Source organism: Rhinolophus hipposideros (assembly GCF_964194185.1).
Source record: "Rhinolophus hipposideros genome assembly, chromosome: 11".
Taxonomy (NCBI): Eukaryota; Metazoa; Chordata; class Mammalia; order Chiroptera; family Rhinolophidae; genus Rhinolophus; species Rhinolophus hipposideros.
In genome coordinates, this window is record NC_138057.1 from 51736027 (window position 1) to 51760561 (window position 24535).

The 24535-nt window shown below is 39.2% G+C and overlaps 1 protein-coding gene across 1 annotated transcript in view; it reads left to right on the forward strand.

Moving 5' to 3' along the window:
• The window catches only part of LOC308505037 (phospholipid-transporting ATPase FetA-like), a gene marked incomplete at its 5' end in the record, with an annotated part of 85218 nt that overhangs the window by 52520 nt on the left and 8163 nt on the right, over positions 1–24535 (forward strand). The window contains 6 exons of the mRNA XM_081066696.1: positions 6959–7072; positions 7876–7974; positions 9730–9791; positions 15369–15451; positions 16219–16377; positions 18487–18575. Coding sequence (XP_080922822.1) covers positions 6959–7072; positions 7876–7974; positions 9730–9791; positions 15369–15451; positions 16219–16377; positions 18487–18575 — 606 coding nt within the window. The remainder of the gene's footprint in view (positions 1–6958; positions 7073–7875; positions 7975–9729; positions 9792–15368; positions 15452–16218; positions 16378–18486; positions 18576–24535) is intronic.

The following is a 24535-nucleotide window of genomic DNA, read 5'->3' on the forward strand; positions in this document are numbered from 1 at the left end:
AAGATGAAAACAACCCAAATGTTCATTAATGGATGAATGGATAAACAAAGGTATTATATCCACACAGTAAAATATTACTCAGTCATAAAGAGGAATGAAGTAGTAATACATGCTATATAACATGAATGAACCTTCAAAGCATATGCTATATGAAGCAAACTATGACAATAAGCCACATATCTTTCTATTTTAATGAAATGTCCAGAATAGGCAAATCTATAAAGACAGAAAGTAGATTAGCGTTTGCCAGAGACTGGGGAAAGGGGAGAATTGGGAATATGGGTATAGGGTATCTTCTGGGAGTGATGAAAATGTTCTGAATTAGTAGTGATGGTTGCATAACTCATGAATATACTAAAAATCACTGAATTGTACTCTTTAAGGGGGTAAATTTTATGTTAGATGAATTATATCTTTAAAAAATTAAACAATTGCAGAATTGTGTTTCTAGGACCTGGAGGCAGAGACTTCTTAGAGGGCTGAGGCGAGTGAGTTCAAGATCAAGTAGGAGTCCATAGCCTAGAGTAAGAATCTTTGAGGACAAGGAAGGAAATTTCTTTCTAATCTTGGAGCCATGAGCCAAGGAGGACCTTAGAGGGCTGGAAGAGCTTCAAAATTGATATTCAGTGTAATGCAGAAGCAGAGGGCTTGCTAGAACTCATTCTCTGAGGAGACAAATTCTTTGGAAACGAAGTCTAGGAATTTCTAGAACTATCAAAAGTAAAAGGCTCAGCAGTAATGTCAACCCTCAGGACAGACTCTAGGTTGCTTGGTCTATGTACTATCCAGGATCTAGAGAATTGGGAAGCACTCACACCGTATTGTCCAAGTAATTCAAGCATCTTCTCTTCCAGGAATACTTCCTTATCCCGCTTTCCCTGACTTCCATCCCTTCTTCTGTGCACCCCTAACACCACATTCCTGCCTCTATCACTGTCCTTACATTGGATTGAAGTTTTCTTTTATGTTTGTCTTCCCCACCGGGACTAGAAGTCCCAAGATGGTCAGGAATGATGTAACCCTAAGGCCTAGCCCACGACCTGACACTTGTAAAGAACTCAGTAAATGTTTGTTGAGCCAATGAAGAATTGAAGAGACTACAGGAATATTTCATGCAGGGCAGAAAGAACTGTTAATACATATTTTTACGACTTTTCATAACATGGTAATGGGCTCACTGTTTATAACAGTTCATAACACCTGTGTGTTTTGATGTGATGATTTTTGTCATGTGTTTTGGTTATCAGGCTCACTCGTACTAAACTATGAGTCCTTTGAAGTCAGGGACTCTGTCTTACTCATCTTTTTATCCCCCCACAGCATTGGGCACACTGGCTTCTGTGAAATAGAGACTCAGTAGTAATTTATTAATTTAAATTTAGTTAAGCAAGTTTAGCAAAGGCTGCAGAAAGAACCTCAGATGTCTTAAAATAAGGTGTTGGAATTGACTGAAGGGGGGGGCTGGGTTTCTGTGTTTGGCAGCAGTGTTGACGCAGGCCATCCTGTTGTCTGTGGAGAGATAATCTAGGATTACGGGAAGCATTCACAGTGGAGAACTCAGAAATTCCCTGTCCCATTGCCTTCCCAGCTTCAATACTGGAGAATTTTCATTTTGATTATATTTCTTGATTCTTTGACACAGAGACAATATTCCATTTGCAGACAGATATCTTCAGTGAGAAGATAAGAGGATCTAGTGAAGTCTTCACTAGCAGCCAGCATGCCAGGCTGGTCTGCAGAGGGGCATCCTTCTCATTATTTCTCTCCTCTTTCTTAGAACAAGAGAGGTATCTGCGAGCCAACAACAAAGAATTCAACAGTACGCTTGGATATCCAGTGAGTATCAGGTCTCTGGCTATTTCAGAAAGGGGCTGGAATTCCCTAATATTCCCCTTGTTGGTGGGGCAGGAACTTCACTGTAGATGTATGTCCTATAACTTAAGTTCTACTTTCCTTCACACTCCTATACAATGAGGGCTGGTGCTGTGAGGGCTCAGAACCAGGATTAATCCGGTGACCTACGCTCAGGGGAGAACGTATCTCAAATTTTGGGTTTTATGTATAACTCCTAGAAAAGAAACACTGTAGCTTTCTCTCATCCAAATGAAAGCATAGTTTCACAATTTTATTTTTTCACTTAGACAGCTATCTATTATAATACATATAGATCTACCCAATTCATTTAATAGAGGCATAGTTTTCCATTATATTGATACACCTTAATTTATTTAATCAGTTTCCTATTGATGAACATTCAAGATGTCTTCATTCATACCGCCTCCAAAAAACAAAATGTCTCCAGTGTTTTGCTGTGATAAATAGTCTTGAATGGGCTATTATATGTATATTTTGGCATATATTTGGTGTGAATATGTGAGCGTTTCCTAGAAGTGAATTGGATGGTCAAAAGGAAAACACATTAAAAATTTTGATACATACTGCCAGATTGCCCTCTATAAAGATTATATCCATTATATTTCTACCTATGGTAGAGACTGCTCACTGCTCCATATTCCTGCCAAATTGGGTATTTACTAGTCTCTTTCATCTTTGCCAGGCTCTTAGATGAAAAATAACATTTTGTTATCTATCTTAATTTTGAGTGAGATCAATAATCTTTTCATGTTAATTAGCTATTTGTATTTCTTTTTCTGGAAACTGCCTGTTAATGTCTGCCCATTTTCTATTGTTCATTTTTCACTTATTTATTTATGAATCAGTAACTCATACAGATACAAGTATATACTGAGAAGTCATGCTTTAACACCCCATACTTGCCTATATCTGCTCCCTATAGCGAATCACTTTTGTTAGTTTCTTGTGTATTCATCAGTGCCTCTTTGTGCAAATAAAGCCAATACAATATATATTCTTATTTTCCCCCTTCCTTACACTATTCTGGACCTTAACAATATGTCCTGGAGATGTTTTCATAATCATTGTTTCATAATAGATTTTTCCTTTTTTTTTTCCAGCTGCATGGTATTTCCTATGCAGGTTTAACATAGTTTATGTAACCAGTTTCTTTTTTTTTTTTTAATTAAATTTATTGGGGTGACAATTGTTAGTAAATTTACATAGATTTCAGGTGTACAATTCTGTATTACATCGTCTATAAATCCCGTTGTGTGTTCACCACCCAGAGTCAGTTCTCCTTCCATCACCATATATTAGATCCCCTTTACCCTCATCACCCACCCCCCACCCATAACCAGTTTCTTATAAATCAACATCTGGGTGGTTTCCAGTCTTGTACAATTACAAACAATGCTTTTATACATGTTATTTTGTGCACATGCGCTACATATATCTGTATACATAGCATGTCCTCAAATAACATTGTTTCATTATAATATTGATAATCTGCAGTAAAAACTTAACTCTTATTTATCAATTAATCAATTTATCAATTTATCAAATTTATCGATTTATTGATTATTTATCAATATCAATTAGTTTATAGTAAAATTGGTTTCATTATATGTTGTTGCACTTAAAGGTGCAGAGCCTATCAATGAGACGTTAAGTGAGGGTTTAATAAGTATATAAATAGACATACTGGGGGTGCCAAAAAATGTATACAAATGGACACTGGTCAATGTTGCACAAGCAGTAGTTGGCGAACGTAATCATACGTGTCTGGACATTGATGGTAACCACTTTGAGCATCTCTTGTAATTGCAGAAGATATCGGTATATATTGAATATTACAATTTTAATACAGTTTTTTCCTTTCTTAAAATGTGTATACATTTTTTTGTCACTCTCTGTGCCATACATATTTGTAGCCTCTGTAGGATATCAGTTTATGATTTCTGAGTTAGAAAAGTTCTGGATAAAAACAATGTTTATGGTATGGCCATGGGGGCAGGTTTTCTTCCTCTTTTTCCTCTGCATAAGCAGGATTGTGGTGCAGTAAAACTAGGTTTTGGCCTCCGACAGACCTGAATTTGAGCACAGTTCTCCTTTCTAACCTTGCATCCTTAGGTACGTTAATTTCTCTGATCTTCAGTTTCCTCATCAATAAAAAAATAAAAAATAAAGGCATAATAATGTTCACCTTACATGGTCGTTGTAGGAGTTATCTATGCCTGTGAAAAATGTTAGTTCTCTTTTTCCAAGAAACTATTACCCCTTGGAAAATGGGTTCAACTCTCATTCAATCCGTACCACGGTTCCCATCACAATGTTTGGCACATAAATGGCATTTAATAAACATATGCTGAATAGCTCATGAATAAGCATATTTGACTGATTCTTACATGTTTAAGAACTCTTTCATTTCCCTGGTCCTACCCATTACTCATTTTCCTCCTATTTCTCTCATTTCTTCCGTTCCTACTCCTTTTCCTCTTCCAAACCCCTTACTACTGGTTCTCATTATGTCCTTGGCTTTCTGTTCTCCTCTATTCCCCCATTTAGCCATCAGTCAGGTCATCATTGCCCAAATAAATAAATAAACAGACCAAACCAAAACCTACCTCCTCCATCATGTTTAAATTTTATCACCATAGATGATTTGTTACAGATTTGTACACTTGAAACCTATGTAATTTTACTAACCATTGTCACCCCAATAAATTTCAATTAAAAAAAAATTTTATCACCTACACCAAAAGAACTAAACACTAAGGAAGTTCATAATTGAGCAGATGTTCTACATTCTTGAGATAACGCTTCTGGTTTGACATTTAAAAGTAGAGCAAAACATTCTAGTTGCCAAGTTAGTAAAGAAGTACTGATACTTCTATCTTGAGAAAGAATCTTGATTTCTCTATCTTGAGAAAGAATCAGCATGGCTTTTGTCTTTGTTTGCTAAACAAATGCTACCCAAGTGAATAGAAACCTGAAATACATTAATTATCTATAAAATCAAATGGGAAATCAAAACCAGGTGCTTCAGTAAAGCAACAGATCTTTTAGTCCAGGTATTAGAACCTTCTGAACTTAGACACTGAGAAATCCAGTGAGTATCTTATGATCAAAGAAAACCATTTCTATGTTAGAATAACATGCTTTTAGGGCTAGAAGGATCCTTAGAGATCCTTTAATTAGAACTCAAAGACAAACCTATGAGCTTCTCTGGCATAGATTTTGTTTAAATTTTTTTCAGCCTCTCCTAGTAATAGCCCAGCATAGGGCTATGAACAGAGCAAGCCTTGAAAAATGTGTAGCGTTTGATTAGTTATATTTAAAAATTTATAGTTTCAGGTGTACAAAACAATGTAATAGTTAGACATTTACACCCCTCACAAAGTGATAACCACGCCCAGTCTCCTACCCCTCTGACATCATATGTAGCTGTTACAATTCTATTGACTATATTCCCTATGCTGTACTCCACATCCTGTGACTGTGTGTGTGTGTGTGATTATAGTTGACATTCACTATTATTCAGCTTCAGCTTCAGGTGTATAGCACAGTGGTCAGGCATCTACACAGTCTATGAAGTGGTCTCCCTAATAAGACAAATACCCATGTGACTCCCTACAAAATCTTTACATTTGATTACATTCCCCAAACTGTATTTCATATCCCCATGGTGATGTATTTATATCCCCATGGTATATATTGTGACTACTAATTTGTACTTTCTAATCCCTTTATCTTCTCCCTCATCCCACCCCTCTCCTCGATTGATTATTAATTGGAAATATTATGGAGAAACACAAAGGAAATCTTAATGTTAGTTTGGATGTCTAAACTCCTAAGTGCTAAGCTATTCCAGCTTCTCTTCCTTTGGGAAATAGATCTTGGGCAAGTCTTGGCTGGGTAGCCTGTCTAGCCTTCTTAGGCAAGTTTTAGCCTTAACACTGAATGATTTTGGTTCTCCAAGAGAAGGACCCTGATGCCTTTCCAAGGCAAGGCCCAGCAAGAATCTTCATATTTGAACAGTATCTGTTCTGCGGGCCTGTAGGTGGGTTTATTCTTTTGGTTTTGGCCTTATAGATGGAGGAAGTGGGGGGAAAGTCCTGTTCTTAGGGAATTATTTGGTCTCATTCTTCTGCTTTTCTTGAGCTCTCAAATTCAAGCTCCAACATCTTAAGTCAAATGATTGAAGCCCCAAAGGTAGAATGTAAGACGGTCCTGTCAACATCTTGAGATCAGAATTGAAGAGGTAACAAGTTCCCATTTTCACTCAGCAAAATAATCGCTTAGATGTCGGCCAAAACTATTCAGACTCTGCAATTAAGGGGCAAGTGATTCTCCAATGGTGACAGCGACCCGAGTAGGAACCTTCATGGCCTCCAGCATGTGAAGACACCGCAAAATGAGTTTTCCAGACTGAGAAAAGCTTCATTAGAGAGCTCTCGAGTAAAGCTAATACAAATGGCAAACTTGCCTGCTACTTATGGCAGAGGAGGACCTTAGGGGCCAGCAATAAGCTGGAACTGAAGGATTTCTGATTCCAAGAAAGGAAAGTATTTGGATGGCTGTACAAGTGGAGTGAGTCTCAGGGAACAGCACAATCCAACTCTGCAACTAACTGTGGTCTCTGGCAAATAACCTCAGTGCCTCAATTTCCTCATCCCCAAAAGGTACCATATGGTTCTCCCCTCCTAGGGTAGTTGTGAGGATTAAATAAGTTGCTACATATAAAATGCTTGGAACAGTGCCTTACACATAGTAAATGTTCAATAAGTGCTTACATTTTTATTGTTAATTTTATTATTATTATTATCAATAGCATCAATAAACAAAGAATTCTATCCAGGACAGAAAAACATTCTGTCCCCACCCCGCCCTCCTACCATTGATCAGTCTTGACATCTTTGCATCCTCTAGGCCTCAAAAGGAAAGGTGGGGAGACAAACACTTCTTCCCTCTCCCCCTCCCTTTGGTGGGGGAACTGTGGCTTTTTACCATTTCACAGAGTGGCTTTGGTCTTTTCTGTTAAGCTTGGGAGGTGGAGGGGTCTTTTGTTCCTCTAATTATACTTGTTTTCTTTCACTCACAGAGCAATGCCATCAAGACCTCAAAATACAATGTCTTTAACTTCTTGCCCCTGAACCTATTTGAACAGTTCCAGAGACTTGCAAACGCATATTTCCTCATTTTGTCCATCTTTCAGGTATTGCCTTGTGGGAAACAGAGCATTTTATCAACCTCTCTGGGGTCAGCTGTGTCATTAGTCCTTTTCTTCCCTAAGCTGAGAAATGTCTTCTCTCATTAGATAACAGGCAAATGAATGGCTGGTGTTTCATCCCGGTCCTCTAGAGTGGCTGTGGCCTGGATTAGCCAGGATGAAACAAGCCTCTACAAGAGGAACGAGACAAGGTCACTGTGTCCCCAGGAAGGGAAGCATGGTCACCGTTCAGCTTGACCATAGGAGGCCCCAACCACAATTGCACCTCCATTCCTCCTCCTTTTCCCCACCTCCCTGACAGAAGTTAATGTGTGGGAGTGGTAAGGAAGGAGAATGGTTTAGAACATAAGAGTACCTGCTTCCAGGCAAGGAAGCAGGGCAGGGTAGGCTAGGAGAGAGGGTAGGCTGGGAGAGAGGGACACGTCATCTCATTCCCCCTTGTGCTGAAGGGGTGTGGGAAGGTATGTGGTTTTCCCATGCCCACTCTTACCCCCCAAGCCCCAGCACCTTCATTTCAGTATCACAGGAGAAATGGCCCGCTGCTATCAAGGCAAATGTAGTGGAGTTCCAGACAGATAGGTAGCAATTTATAGTCTCCTCTTCGTTCATCCTTTTTTGGGAGATATTAATATTTGGGGGGTTATATGAAGGCTGCAAAAAGTGAAAAGCAACTAAGATAGTTGAATTTACTATGAACCCATGAAGGTGAAAATGGCAGTGGGGATAAGGGGGAATTTATTGTCCTTCAAGCTTTCTGACCCAAGTTTCTCTCCCCTTCCCTCTCACAGCTGATTCCCCAGATCTCCTCCTTGGCATGGTACACAACGGTGATTCCCCTGGTGGTGGTGCTGTCCTTTACAGCAGTGAAAGATGCCATTGATGACCTGGTGAAGTGGCTTTCTGGGCCCCTAGTCCCTCACTGTACCTAGGCAGCTGGGGGGCAGGAAGGAGAGCCCAGAACTACCTGGTACTAGGAAGAAGCACCGAACGGACAGAGATGTGTCCTTTCCTTGTTTCTTTTTCTATCCCAGAAAAACATGTAATTTTCTTAGGCCCAATACTGGTGGTCTCTACATGGCCAGAAAGGGGCAACGAAAGGCCTTTCTCTGTCTTCCTACTACCACCACTCTTATCGTTTTCCAGGACTCCTTCCACTTCTTTTTTAATAACCCACCTCTTCCTTCACTCCCCTCTTAGCTTTCTCTGGGTTTGCTCTCATCTTTCTTTCTCCATTCCCTCTGCTCATTTTTATATCCATCTTCCCTTTATCCGTCTTATCTCCTCCTTCGTCTTTTTCCTGTTTTTACCTTTCCTCTCCCCTTTCCACATCTCATTTCTCCTCTGTAGCTCTCCCTATTTCCCTTTCCAACATCCCTTCTATTAGGCATGCACAGCTAGGACCCCTGTGATTTTAGAAAGCCTTGTAACAGAAGCAGAGGCTGACTCTTTTCCTGGCCTTGGAGGCAGAAACGGGCTCCCAGTGAGTGTTGCTCCTTCCTTTTTGCTCCTTACAGCAGCCCCGCATGGAAGGAGGGTGAGGACCCAGTATCATGCCTGCTCGTGCAATTTAGGGAGCCAGTCCTGTTGACCTGCTTGCAGCTTCCCTGAGAGAGTCCTGAATTTGCCAGAAGAGATTTTTAGACTAAAGCTTGAGAGCAGGATGTTTCTCCAGCTCTTTAAGTCTGTAACTCTTTAAACCCAGAATTAGCGCATGCTTTAAATTTCAGTCACAACTCAGATGTGCAAAAACAAAACTTTATTTCTCTATAACTTAAGTTAATATAGCTCATAACCACCACCCTACCATCCCAACCCTTTTTTTTGCATTTTATTTATTTATTTACTTATTTATTTATTTAGCTTTATTAATAGATATATTTCTTTATTATTTGTTTCAGGTATACAAAACAATGTAATAGTTGAACATTGCACTCCTCACAAAGTGATAACCCCCCACCCCCAAACTATCCAACTCTTTTTAAAGAGCCAAAAACGTAACTTGCCAATTCAGGATAACCCAGTTACTTCTGGTTTAGAACTCAGTCTCTTTAGGACAAATATTCTGATAAATTCAGGATTTTCTCTACCTTCTTCCAAGTCCTGCCCTTTTCACAGCAAGTAATCTCAACTGGAAGGATGGGATTTGTGTGAGCCCTATCAGGACAAACGCTATGTATTTGTCCTCCTTCTATTTGCTCTTCGAATAGATGACCTCTATTCCTCTTTCCTCTTTGCATACAATACAGAAGCTTCTGTATATCACCCATGGTTGGGGGTAAGGTATGGGTGGGGTATGCTCGAGTATATTTAGCTTTCCCTGCACCTACCAAGGAGTATGAGACTCTCTAGTCCTGCCCATTATTTTGCATTCTCTCCTCTTGTTCTCATCCTCCAGGCTTTGGCTTTTGATATTTACAGCCAAGATTTTCTCTTTCTTCTCCTTTGATTCTTTTTCTGACCTCCCTTTCAGCTTCTCAGAGACAGTCAGCCTCTTGTTCTGGTTTTAATGTTAGAAAGGTTTTGGAGGGTAAAGGAAAATTACAAAGATGGTGAACTATATTGGGTAATGTTTCAGAATATTAACCTTCTACACGCAGTTTGCTCTGTGTCTATTTCCTGAACATATTCTTTTATAATTTTAGAAAAGGCACCAAAATGACAATCATGTCAACAACCGTTCTGTTCTGGTGCTGGTGAATGGCAGGTAAGTCCTAGGGAAACCAGTTTAGGTAGGACCTGCTCTAGGATAGGGTTGGCCTTGCTAATGCCTGATGTGCTGACTGCTTTGGAAAGGTAGTTCAGGACAGTGGAAAGAACCCCAGGTTGGACATAAGAATTTGTTTCTAGATCTAGCATACCCTGAATGTGCCACCTCTGGGCTTCATATTTCTTGTCTATAAAGTTGAGATCATATTCTCTACCTTAGAGGATGCTTATGAAAATAAAAATGAAGTAACATATTAAAGCAATTAATAAATTATGACGTGATATTAATATGCAAATGATTTTTTAATATTAGTTCAATGGTTCAGCATGAGACATCTGTCTTTAGAACATCAGTGGATTCTGCCATGGCTTATTGGCCATTCTGCTATAGCCTTTGGCCAGGCCATCTTTTGTTAACAATCTAAAGAAAGGATTGGCATTGACCCCATTGCTGTAGTATTTGGTCACAGCTATCTAAAGTGTTAGGTCAATGTTTATATTTGGTGGGGTCCTGCAACATTTGAGCAGTGTACCTTTGGCAGAAATGGAGGGAGGCAGGCATAATTCCTATAGGAGGCAAAATATGAAGACTATCATAAAGGTACAAAAAATTATTACAGGAGTTAATAAAAATGAGCAATTATAGCTGGTTAAAGGAATCAAGGAAGACTTTCTGGAGGAAGTGATGTTTGTGCTAGACCATAAAGGATGGAGAAGAATTCAGCAAATAGAGATTGTACAAAAGGAAAAATGACTGGTATGTACAGAAGCCTGATTGCAAAGAAGTACAAACCTGAAAGTATTCAGATTGAGGTCCAGTGTTTTTTCATGGTGGCCTTACAGAACACCCAGCAGCTATAGCTTTAATCACGTAATTGTATTATGTGAAGTTCTTGGGTATCTAATCCTTTTATTTATTGTGGTTGCTAATTCTTACTCTTGGTGGATTATTTCTTCAAGTGTTGTGGTCTGTTGAAGATATCACTAAAAAATTCAGTTGTGATTAAAAAGAGATTAAAACAGAAAGGACAGAAAGAAATAGAAACAAAAAGAAAAGACAAAACTGAGTGTTCAGAAATTTGCGAGGCTAGGGAGTTACTGATCAGATGAATTTAGTCAAACAAACCCCCCAAGTAACTTGAGCACTTGGGTTTTATAAGATTATTGGAGAAGAATTTGTCATAGAGTGGTTTTATGGTGGGCGTTCACAAGCAGGGCCCTGATTAGACTTTGTAACCCAGTGAGTGTCTGATTAATGGAACACTTGAGGCAAGGCTGGTTGTTGAAACAGTCTATATTCCAGAAAGTGGCTTTCTTTTTCTAGAGCACAGGGGTCTGAGCAGAGCTGCTATTGCAAGTTTGTCTGTTTACAAGTTGTAATTTCTGTGGTTTTCATTTCTCAATACCTTTGGTCACAAGCACATCATTTTTTTTTTCTTTTTTGGGGGTGGGGATAGGCAGTACCTTTGTGATCCAGCCATTGGCTGGCTCTGGAGCCCTGGCAGGGATGGGATGGCTTGCAGGGTGGTAGAATAGGCTGGATGAGGAAGCCAGGCCTGAGGAGCTGCCTCTCTGCCCCATTGATCGCCCACGGGCTGCTGCTGTCCCCACAAGGCTCAGCTGTACCTGAGCACCTCACCCTGGCAGGAGGATTCAGGCCTCACCCGCCCTCCTCTGTCCTCCCCTCCTATCTTACATGCACATCTTTAGTGGAACTTTCTTTCTGGGAATTCTAAGTTGCCAGAATTTAAGCTGCATCCCTCTGGAGAGGTTTTGTGTTTGCTTCTGCAAGTAACTCAAGGATATCACTTACTCTCACACCTCATGAGGTTACAAATTCTCAAGAGAGCGTCCTCCCCTCCTTGACTCTCAACCCTCCAGGGTAATAAACTTTCTTGCTAGTGAGTTGATTTTTCTTTTTTTAGACTACCTTTTCCCTAATCGTGTTGCTGTTCCAGAGTTCCTGGCTTTATGAGGGGTTCTGAGTTCCAACTCACTGCCTGTAAAGCTCCTAAGGCTTAATCTTTGTCCCTTTGGTGGGATAAGTTACTAAATATTAAGACTGGCAGTCTCCTCCCTGCTCAGGGCAAGAATAGCTTCAGAATATGCTTGCTGTTCTGAATTTCAGTCCTGTCTTTCTCCTCCTTACTTTGTGGTAAGCATTGCCTTGCTTTTGAAAGAATGTTGGCTTTGTTTTATCTAGCATTTCTAAGTTTTTGTAGTAGGAAAAGTACCAGGGTGTTACAGAACTCCAGGAGGTACCATTCACATAAAACAGAATATAATGTGAATGGTCTCCTCTGGAGTCTAAGCAATGCCTTCTCTAGCTCTCTGACCAAATTTTCAAAACTGAAAGTTAGAATGCAATGCTTGGAAATTAAAAGTGTACTTATGGCACAACAGGAGTGAATGTTTTAAATTAGGAGGAACTGTCTCCCCATCTCCTAAATCTGAGACATGTGATTATTACATGTCCAAGAATAAATTAGTAATAGTTTGACAACTCCTTATGTAACAAAATCTAAATTTTTGTTTTATAAAAAATATAACAAAACATAATACAAACATAATGTAAACATACATAAAACAAAATTTAAAATTTTTGTTTTAAATAATATACCAAAAATTTTTTTTGTTTTAGAACATACATTTAAAAGCTTACATACTTTTAAATCTCCAGGAGAAGCAAGGCTAATGTACCGTCGTGTTCTACTAGTGAAACTCATGGTAGACAGAACACCAGAGAACTAGCAAAAGTGAATGTTGAATCAAGATAAAAATAAACACTCAGATATTTTTCTCCAAAGCTTATAGCTACTACCCTTTACTACTATCACCCAGATTTGAAAATTAGGAACAAAATAAGTAAATGTATTGAGATTTATCTGCATAGAGATGACACTTGAAACCAAGGGAAAGAGGTTCAAGGATATATAATATAAATAGTGATTTTGCAACAAGGACTTTTGTGTATATTATAACATTCAGAGAAAATTTAGTTTATAGTAGGAGTTAAAGAAATATAACCCTGGAATTGGAAAAAAATTATCTAAAAGTAAGAGTGAATTTATACAAAAGGCCTTTTTGTTGGTTTGGATAAAAGAATATGATCCTTTGGATAATTTCCAAAGAAATTATCCTGCCTTTCAGGGTCTGTCAAACTGGTGATGTGTGTCATCCCTGTAGATACATGGCTTCATGCAGTGGGGAAATAGGCAGTGGCTTCTAGATGTGCCCTCTCTTTTCTGGCCTTTTGAGTGTTTGTCATAATAGAATTGTTGCCAAGGGGTAGCTCATATTTCCAAAATACTTGTGGCAATGTACATTATCTTGTTTAGTCCTTTGTCAGGAAAGATTTATGGACCCTATGCAGTTGGGAAATTGAGGTACAAAAAAAGAGGAGGGAAGAGAGCAGTATTATTGTAGAATTACTGCCAGTCTGCCTTTTATGGGAAGTGGGGTTTAAGGGTCAAAAGTAATCCAGTTTTAACATAAAGAAATAAAATTGGCACAGCCATATGATAGAATAAGAATGAGCCACATTGTCTGTAAGTGCTCTCCAAGATATATTAGTAAATGAAAAATGCCAAGTGCAGAAAAGTATGTATTTCCCGTGTAACTTTTAAACATGTTGTATGTAATTATATGTATTGATATTTTCTAGAAAGAAATACAAAAAATTACTAACATGGTTACCTTTGGGAAGCAAAACTAAAATCTGAGGAGAGAAGAGACTACTTTTACTTACTTCTTTATTATTTGAACTATTTTTTTTTACCATATGCATATATTACTTTTACTTAAAGAATAATTATGTCCATATATGACTACATATAATTTTACAGAGTTTTAGAAAACCCATTATAACCTGAAGTCAAGAGAAATGGGCCCCATTCTTGATTGTAGCAAGGAAGCAGCATAAACTAGTTTGGTCCTCCTCTGAGCCTTGACTTCATCTCTGCTTTTTTTTGTCTTTCTGTCTTGATTGTCAAAACTGGACTTCGGGGAAATTCTCAGAAGGGGCATTCAAAGGTTGTTTTCTTACAGGATGGAGGAAAAAAAATGGATGAATATCCGTGTAGGAGATATAATAAAATTAGAAAATAATCAGCCTGTCACAGTGAGTACCTCTTTGGGCTCTGACTTTTTTTCTTTTTGGTTTGAGTGGGAACAGGGGAACCCTTTTAGCACTTCTGCTGCCACTGCTTTCGGTGACCTTCATCTGCCTCACTACATCCGGAGCTCAACAGCTCTTGTGATAAGAAGCTTGTTTTTGTCCACCTCTCACTGTCGCTACAGGTAATGAGACTAGTTTGGGGAGGGGTGTGTGTGGTAGCAGTGATGGGTCCTAGACAAAAAAAGTTAACCTAATGTCTATAAAATTCTTATGATGAACATCTGTTCCTGCTTTTGTTACACTGTAATACTAAAATCTGCCTTCCTGCTTTCCTTATCTTCTCTGACTTTCTGACCACAGGCTGATGTACTATTACTCTCTAGCAGTGAACCCCATAGTCTGACATATGTAGAAACAGCAGAACTGGATGGGTAAGTGTTCCTTCCTGATAACCCATTAAGATTATTGAGCCCGCTTAAAGTCATTTCTCACTGAGGAAGAGCATGATGCAGAGAATGAATTATATTCTCAACTGGAAGTGACAAAGAGGCTAGAAATATTCAGATAAGAGAAAATAGGAGGCCAGACTGTTGGGATGTCAAGTTTAAGGCTGCGCTCTTGTCAGCATTAATTGAGCACCCACTGAGTGTAGAATCTGGGCAAATAAACTCCATACTATCCATCTGTAAACCGGAGACACCCTGGCTGGCTATATTCAGTAATGCTAAGTGGCAGGAAAGAGGTTAACAGAACTGGAAAATTTCAGAATAGATTCCAAAGTTTCGGGGGATGAGGGGCATGAGTATGGAGGTAATAATTTACTGATAAAACTCCATGTTCTATGAAGGATTTACGATAGAAACTCATTAGCATACAAAAGATAAGGTCTTAAGAGGATAGAGGCCATCTTCAGAGAACTTGTCTTGTGGAGTTTTGTTTGGATCTGCATTCTTTCAACTATTTCTCTTGGTGCCTACAAGCTTTTTGAAATGTGGCTTCCATTTTTGCTTTTGTCTCCGCATTCCTGTATCAGCAAATGGGTTGTTGGGCTCTCCCTTCATGAGTCCTATAACTCTCTGAAGTGAGAAGCATGTTTACGTGAAGCGGCGTACAGGCTCTTACCAGGACCTGTTCCATATTCTTGAAGGGAGCAGGTGCCTCCCCCACGATGGTGTGTGTTGCTTCAGCTTCTCTGGACCATCTGTCCGTGGGTTGGTTAAAGCAATGGTGATGTGTCGCAGGGAGAGAGGGGAGTGGGTGTGTTAACAATGGCTTCCCACCTCACCAGTGTTCTTGAGAAAGAATAGTGGGAGTGACTCTTACGGCTCAAAGCTATAGCTCCAGTTCTGTTGGAAACATCTATTTTCTAAAACTCCATGAAGAAGCAGGAGAAGCTGGCCCTGTGCTGCTGTGTTGTGTGTGTGTCCTGTACACTGGTGACTATGTCCTTTACTCTAGTGAAACCAACCTGAAAGTGAAGCAGGCCATCTCAGTCACCAGTGAAATGGAAAATAATCTGCACCTGCTGTCTGCCTTTGATGGTGAGTTAGGATATAAGTTTTCCACCCAAATTTTTATCAGTAGAAGTCTGATTAAATAAAGTATGGTACATTTGAACAGTGAATTCTATATAACTTTTTAAAAATGATATGCAAGTTGATATTTATTGCCATGGAAAAAATATTTACATTAATAAGCGCAAAAATATTACAATAGACTATGCATAGCATATATAACATAAACTTGTCTTTGGAAACATACATGTTTATGAGAACATATATAAAAAAATCTTGGAAAGATGTGCTTCAAAAGGTTAATAGTACTTATCTCTAGGCAATGGGTGAATTTCACTACTCCTGTCTCATTTTAGTATTTTATACATATTACAAAGGGCATATTTTCCTTTACTAATCTGGAAAAAGTCAAATTATTTTAACTTTGAAAAAACACTAGGTTTGCTTTAACTTAAATAGTTTTTTCACTTCTTCAGATTCAGAACTCCTATGATCTAGCAATAGTGATAGTGATAAGTTACCGTGTGGGTTTTCTCATCCAGACGACCCATGCCTCTCTCCGGATAACCCATGTCACAAACAAAATCACTCTTCTTTGATGTCTAGAAACCTTAGTCTGCCTTTCTAAAGGGAGATGGTGAGAAATGGGCACCACCTCAGAGAGGATAGGAAACAGATGTGTATATATTTTCAAAGAGGATGTTCTTTCCTCTTTTCTGTTAAGCCTCTTTCTATCCTGTTAGGAAAGGCCAAGTTTATAGAGCCAGGACTCTTACTTCTTCATTTTTCTTCAGGAGAATTGAGGTATGAGTCTCCCAATAACAAGTTGGACAAATTCACAGGAATACTGACTTACAAGGGAAATAGCTACTTCCTGGACCAGGACAAGCTGCTGCTCCGAGGCTGCGTCATCAGGAATACAGACTGGTGCTACGGCTTAGTGATTTATACTGGTACGTCTCCCTGGAGCCACGGTCAGACCCCCGCCTACTGGGTTCAGTTCAGGGCCACAGTGTGGGCACTTAGTTTTCAGAATGTAGATATGGCACTCACGTATTAGAACACTGTGGCTTTGGGACAGATAGAAAGGGAGAGAGGGAGGTGGGTGGATGGGCGGATGGATGGATCATTTAAGAAAAAACATTTTTTTAGAAAAAGGTGACTGCTTTTATTTCTCAAGCACTGAGCTGCCTACATATTCGCTCTGCCTATGTTAGCGGAAGGCTTTGTGTTCCAAGGCCACAGGGCATTCATGAGTCTTTGCAACCATATCTAAACACAAGAGAAGGCATGCATATAGAAGAAGTACACATAGAATTCGCGTGTGAGGGGGGAGCTCATGAAAGGGGAGAGTATACACGTGGATTACTTCCATGAAGAGAGAATGAACACAGAGCTCATTATGGAGAAGAATATGAAATATAATGTGAAGGGTTCATGCCAGAGAAAAAGCACATGTGGATCACTAGCAGTGGCCCTTTCTAAAATGTCATTTAGAACCATAATCCCTTATACTTAGTGGGGATTTTCTTGGGTTATGATGTGGTTCAGGAAAGTGGAGGAACCTTCTGTGCTACCCTGTGCCCTTGGTGACAGTGGGCAGTGCTGACAACAACCATAAAAAGAAGATGGGGACTCCGAAGATAGCACTGAGGAAAATTCAGCACAGTGTAAACTACTCAACTCAGAGCTCCCCTTTTGTAGAATTCACTCCTGGACCTGGGGGTCCTCACTTCTATGGAAAATAATGGAACCCAAGCCCTAGAGAGAAGCTTAAGAGTCCAGGGAGGCCTTGGTGGAACTTTCTTCATTGACTCTTGACCTGTGGTGGCACCTTCTAAACTGCCTAGTCCCAAACTCAAAAGGTGTATTTTCTTCATTGTATTTAAGCAGCTATCCACTCACATTGCCACACATAAAAAGCACATTTTTCAGCCAATTATTTTTTCCCCTAAAGCAGTAGCAGTAAGGTTACTACCCAGCACAAATTTAGATAAGTTGCCCTCTGACCCTCGGTTGGTTTCATGGAATTAAAAGTCTCTGGGGGCTTTGAGAAGCTGAAAACAGGAGAACTGCTGCCACCTGAGAGCATGTCGAGGTACGCAGTGCCGACTGGAGGTGCTGATCCTTCTGCATGGCGCCTGAGTCCTGTGATCTCCACATCCTTCTTTAAACCTGGGATAGGGTCAGTCTTTCCATGAACCCTTGGAAGATACTGTCCCTTGTAGCGTCAGTCCGTCAGCCAAACTTCTCACTAGTCCAAGCCCTTCAAGGAATGCTTAAAAGAAAAGAACGGCATAGCTTATATGCTGCATTCTCATTGTTTGTCCACATACCAGGACGTTCCAGCTCCCCCTACTTGAACATTGAAGAAATTCCTTTATTAGAGTATGAATAAGAATAATAATCAGGTGGTAAAAGGCCAGAGAAATTGCTACTTACACTTTCTTCTAAACCTTTTATGTTTTCTCTGCTGCCGTATCTCTGGTCAGTAATTGCCCACTCTAGTCCAAGAGGCCATTAAAAGCTCTTTACGGCTACTTACTACCTGCCCTGTCATGAAGAAATGGAGAGTCTCTGTCTCTCAGCTCCCCAGCTTCCACTTCAGAAGAAATCACTGCCATTGCCTTTTCCTTTCTCCCTTTCCTAATTATAGAAACTTTAAATAGAACCTGGTCCCACAGTGGGTTTCCTCAAAAGAAGGTGGGGCTCTCTATCAGGAAATCCGTTTTCTAAGCTCAGTAAACCAGATGGTGATGAGAGAGAAGCTTGTGGCTCCCATTCTCTCTTCACTCGTCTGTGAAAGATTGCACTACCAAAGATGCTGCAAAGAGAGGTCTCAGCATTGCTGCACTTTGAAAAAGTAGTTGGGATTATCCTTAGACACAAATTTTCTGTTCTTTGACTTACTGGCACCAACTATGAGCCTTTCTCCAGGGCTTTATCCCCTGGCACTGGAAAGAGGTTTGATTAGATGATCATAAAAGTACGTTTCAACCCAATTTCAAGCCTCTGAGTAGGTTCAGTGATTCTAAGAGTTGATATCTCCTTGTTTCACTTAGGGCCAGACACCAAATTAATGCAGAACACTGGGAAGCCCTCCTTCAAACGGACACACATAGACCATCTCATGAATGTCTTTGTGCTCTGGGTAAGTTAAAGACTTTTTTCTGTTTCTTTACAAATAAACATACTTCCCTTCCTCCCATGGGAGTTACTGTTATTTCCAACTCGGAATTTAGTTGTTTGAAAATCCCAAGCAGTTTTCAGGACCCTACATGCTAATGTCTGAAGCAGAAAAGAACTGAGCCAATTGATAAGAGATTCTCTAGTTTATACCTCTGTTGTGGAGGACAGTTTTGTTTAAGGTGGATCAAGGACCCTGCTTTAGAAACTAAGGCACATTTTTATTTTCTCATAACCTGTTTCACTCATGACTTTAATAAAACCTTACTTAGATTAATAGAACACGTTACTTAAACTGATGATTTTCAAACTCTATTTCTTTGGAGGATTCTAAGGGCTGCTACAGTGGGAAAAAAGGAGATCAATTGAATTTTGTTCTGGCCTCCATATTCTGCAGTTCCTGCTTCAAAAAGAGCAGCTTCACACTGATCTGTAAGATTTCAGTTAGAAAATAGAGGATTCTAGTGCTAAGAAACGAAATTTGAAAAGCACTACAATACGATGGCCGGTGGTTAGTGCAGTGCTCATAACATCAAGGTCTCTGGTTTGATTCACATGGACCAGTGAGAAGAAACGGCTTGAGCTTGGAACTGGGCCGCCAGTGGGCGGCCAGTGGTTCAGTGGTTAGAGCGCGGTGCTCATAACATCAAGGTCGCAGGTTCGAGTCCCATTTGAGCCAGTGAGCTGAGCCCTCCACAACTAGATTGAAAACAACAATTTGACTTGGAGCTGAGCTGCGCCCCCTACAACTAGATTGAAAAACAACGACTTGACATCCTGGAAAAAAATACTGTTCCCCAATACTATATTCCCCAATTTAAAAAAAAAAAAAAAAAAAAAGCAGTACAGTAGATAATAACCACTATTCATAATAGGAGTTTAAATTGAAGACTAAATAATCAATTACTTTATTTCCATGCTATCATTTACAGATTGTCTTTATTCTTGTTAGATCTAAACAGATTATTTATTCATTTATACAATTTCTTTGCATAACCAAACTGTTCTAATGCTGCCTATACTTAGTTACATGACTTTTCATTTTTATTTTTACTCTGTTGCTTAGACTTTGAAAATTCAAACATATCTTTTCTCTCTGTACATTTCTCACAAATATCTGAATTATAAACTACCTGTTCTCCATTTATGATGAGAAATAGCACATTTCTTTTTCTAAGTCTTTTGGATTTAGTAAAGGGGGTTTTAGAAAATTAGGAAGTTTTACTCAGCTTTGAGACCAAAAACTAGTGTCCACTATCTTTCTCTTCTACTATTGCATAGCTCTCAGCAGTTGAAACAAAGTGGCATTTCCCAGGTTGTTTTTAATTTTATTTCTTAATATTAGTTTCAGGTGTACAAAAAAACATAATGATTAGACATTTACACCCTTCACAAAGTGATAACCCTCCAAGTCTACTACCCCTCTAAAATCATATATAGTTGTTACAATTCCATTGACTCTATTCCCTATGCTGTACTCCACACCCCGTGACCATATATATATATATATATATATATATATATATATATATATATATATATATATACACATATATATATAACTATATATATTACTATATATGTGTGTGTGTGTGTGTGTAATTGTAGTTGACATTCAGTATTAGTCTACTTCAGCTTCAGGTGTCCCGGTTTCTTAATGAAGAAGACAATCATAGTTGAGAATTTAGGAAGGCGACGTAGGCAAATATGCCTTTGACAATATTGGAACATATATCATTAGAAAGTAGGTTGAATCATTTAGCCTAGGCTTTTGTTCAAAACAGGACATCCGCCGTATGCCTAGGAAGGTTCAATTAGTTGTTTACCTGTCTGAAGGGCAGTGATAATACTTGACATCTGTAGAGGGAGTTTAACTTCTTAGAATATTTTCATAGCATTCACTCACTAACTGTAGCCTCACTGCATCCATGATTAATAAGCAAGTCGAGAAGTGTTCCCTACTTGACAAACATGCAAATTGAGACACAGTAAATATAAATATCATAAATAAAACCCCACAGAAAAATAATGGCAAAGATAGGTCTATGACTCATCGAGTCAGCGAGTCATATTTATTGATAACCTCTTATGTACCCGATATGTGCCCAATGTTAGAATCATAAGGATGGGTAAGACCCGTGTCCAGGTCTCAAGTGTACAAATTCACTTTGGGGGGTAGGGCATCAATACGTGCCAGATGCTTTACATACATAATTTTATTTATTAAATCACATTTATCCATCTAGGCATAAGTTTTCAGGGTTAATGCTATTTCTGCTATACTTGCTATCTCCTTGGAGAGACAAAATTAAAACACATGACAAGTCCTGTTTAGTATGGCAGATTGACCATATGAAGAAAACATAAAATTAAAAAGAAGATTCTAAAAGCTTCCAGGGAGAAATAAAAGGTCATATACAAGGATCAGGAATCAGAATGGCATTGGCCTTCTCAACTGCAACAGCGGAAGATCAACAACGTCAGTGCCTTCCGAAATCTGCCAGAAAATTATTTGCAGCCTCTAATCCTAAATCCAGTGAAACTACCAGTAAAATGCAAGTATAAAGAAATTTCCCTAGGTCCTTCCATGGCTTGCTTCTTTTTCATCATTCAACGTCACCTTTTCAGAGAAGCCTTCTCTGTCACCCTATCTAAAGTCGCCGTCCCCACGAAGACCTTTATTCTATTAACCTGTTTTATTTCCTAAAAAAAAAAAATGTACTCATTATGTATCCTCTCTTAGGAAGCTTTTAGAGTATACTCAAGCAAAACAAGAGAGCAGCACAAGAAAGACAACATGGAAAGCAGGAAACATGGGAACAGTAAATGGAAGTCCTAGGATGAGAGCTGAATAGCAGGCCTAGAGAACAGCAGTGCAGATCAGAGCAGGAGTCCAAACGGATCTGCAGTGCCAGTCTTCAGAAAGAGAATGGAGTTCTCTGCTCAACCTCTCACAAGATAGAGGCAGCAGAGAGGTGGTGTAAATTCCAGGCGCAGCTAAGCTGACAGAATAGTTTGCTATAAATTCCTACATTTATGAAGTCATTCATTCACTGCTTCCTTCAGAAAGTATAAAATATTATCTGGGGTACTATGTTCACTTTTGGTTATCCAGTTGAAGAAGGACATCAGAACTTCCTGTTCAAATCTGATACAATGATTATAAAGAAGTACAAACAGGAAATAAATGCCTAACAGCTGTGACCGAGGATGAAGAACCATGAGCAGACCCGAGATGCTGATGAGTTTTTGGAAGGCAGAAAGTAGATAGATTGTGCTCGTAGATAAACCAGAGTAGTGAAAGCTTCAGTGGAAATGCATTCTTCTTGATAGAGTTCAAGAGTAGCTCCACGCTGCAGTCAGCAGATATGGAGAGCAGGAATGGGATGTGGGGGTAATAATCAGGATAATTCATTTTAAAACTGCCTGTAAAACAACATGGGCAACAATTGGCCCTTTGTACCATCCTGCCACACCTATAAGCATACATGTAGCAATAAGAAACGTGTTTACCTTCCAGTCCAAAAAAAGGGAAGTGCTTTCTAAAGAAATTTAACAATCTGTCTGCAGAGGGCTGGAGCTTCTAACGTGGGTGTCATCACTTGATAGTAAAACCCACTTTATTTTACATTCGAGGGGCTCAAGTTTGCCTGCAAGCTCCTTGTGTAACTTAGGATGAAACCTGTTAAACCACATATACTGCCTACCTATACAGAACTCATGGTTCCATCTTCCCATTCAGGAGAGTGGCCTGTTGGAGAAACAAAATTAACTAAAGGAAACAAAACCAACCAACCAACCAACCACAGGAACAAATTACTCTTTTACTCATATTTTTAAGTGGACTAGAGGGAAATCAGGAGCACAAGAGAGGAGTATAAGGATGAATAAATAGAATAACTGACCCCAGAATAAACAGCTTATAATTCAGGGAAGAGAAAAGACCTTTCAAAAAAATGATTTCTCTTCTGAGAAGAAGCAATTACATAAATAAAAGAATCATTGCTAAAACTAAGGGGGGAAGCAATCTAAGAACAACAACAAAAGAAGAATTTTGAAAAGTAAAAATTACTGAAATTAAAAAGCCATAAGAGGACTGAACTAAAGAGTCCAAGAACTCTCCTAGACTATAAAACAAAAAGACCAAGAGATAGAATATATGATATAAATACTTTTATTTTTAATGGAGTGCCAAACCAGGAGCCTGCCAATTCATCTACCAGGAGTATCAGAAAGAGACAATAGAAGGGACAACAATGTCAAAGAAATAATAGAAGACTATTTCCTAGAGTTGAAGAAGGATACAAGCTTCAGATTTAAAACATGCATTAAGCATAATGAACCTTTAGAGCTCCAAGGGTATAGAGAAGTCCCTCAAAGTGTTCACAGGGATAAGAAAAAGATACCAACAAAAATGAGAATTAGATTGGCATCAGATTTCTCACCAACACCACTGGGTCCTAGAAACCAGTAGGGTTATACCTTCAAAGTTCTTAGTGGAATTATTTATTTGTTCGAAATATTTATTCTAATAATATATAATAAATTAATAATAATTCTAATCATTTGACCTAGAAATCTACATCCAGGCAAACTACAAGTCAAATGAGAAAGCAAACCTATTTCCATCTTAGGACCTTTACCCTGCTGTCAGTGTCTGCCTCAGGTCCTTCCATGGCTTGCTGCTTTTGCATCATTCAATGCCACCTTTTCAGAGAAGCCTTCTCTGTCGCCCTATCTAAAGTCACCACCGTCATCAAGACTTTTGTTATACTGTTAACCTGTTTTATTTTCCTCACAGCACACAGTACTAATTATATTGTGTTTTTCCATTTCTTAACTTGTCTGTTGTCCACCTATCTCCACAGGATTGTAAGCACTGTGAGAGTGAGGACATTGTCCTTTTTCACCACTATATCCTCAGTCCCTAGAACTATGCCTCACACGTAATAGGAGCTTCATTATTATTTGTTGAGCTATTGAAAAAAGTGAATATCTGAGCTACCAAATCAATGAGCCTCTAAGGGAGAAGTTATGTCATATTCATCTCCATGTTCTTGGGAGTGCCTCGCACAAAGGAGTGCTCAGGAAGTATCTTTTACTTGGTTATTAAATGAAGAAATGTTCTTGAATGAGCCAGGTTCTTATCAGCTCAGTGGTTTATGTGGTATTTTTGCCAGGACATTGTCAATGTAGTTAGGTGTAATGCGCTCCCATTTCTTGAAGCTGAAGCAGAAATCCTTCCCGATTTAAATGCTTTTTCCCATTTTTGGAAATGTTTCTTAGGGGAGAATCTGGCAGACACAGGAAGCATGTTTAGCAAACTGGCTTCCTGATGAGCCCACAGCTGAGCTGGAGTTTGATCCCTCCTCTTTCCCCAGTGACCAGAGCTCACAGTGACAATGTTTTCTGAACCCTCGTCTAAGTGGGAGTCTATTCGTGGGACAAAGAACCAGAGTACTTGAAACTGGACATGAAATCCAGGACATGCTTGTGGGGTAGGGCACGACGAACAGCCAGATGGGAAGGGCCAAAGGATCAAGGACTACCTTCTTTTCCCAGGCTGCCTGTGGAGCCTGGGAGCCCCACTGTGACAGTGATGGCCTTATAGAGATATTGAAGGTCACCCTGTAATTTTCTCCCACAGCTTTGGAGAATTTCAAATTATTTATTCTAATGATGTATAATAAATAAATTTATGTTTATAAATAAATTATAATAGTAATCATTTATTCCAATAATTTTACCTTCCCCATTTTTCCCCACTGGAGTTGATGAAGTAGGGCCTAGAGAAGTGGCAGGTAGAAGAATATGGCCTCACATTTAATATTGGCCATATAGACTATCCAAAAAGGAAGGCAAGGACAGTAGAACTCATCACTGAGGTTTGATCAGTACCAGGAGGGTAGCCTTGCTTTCACATGA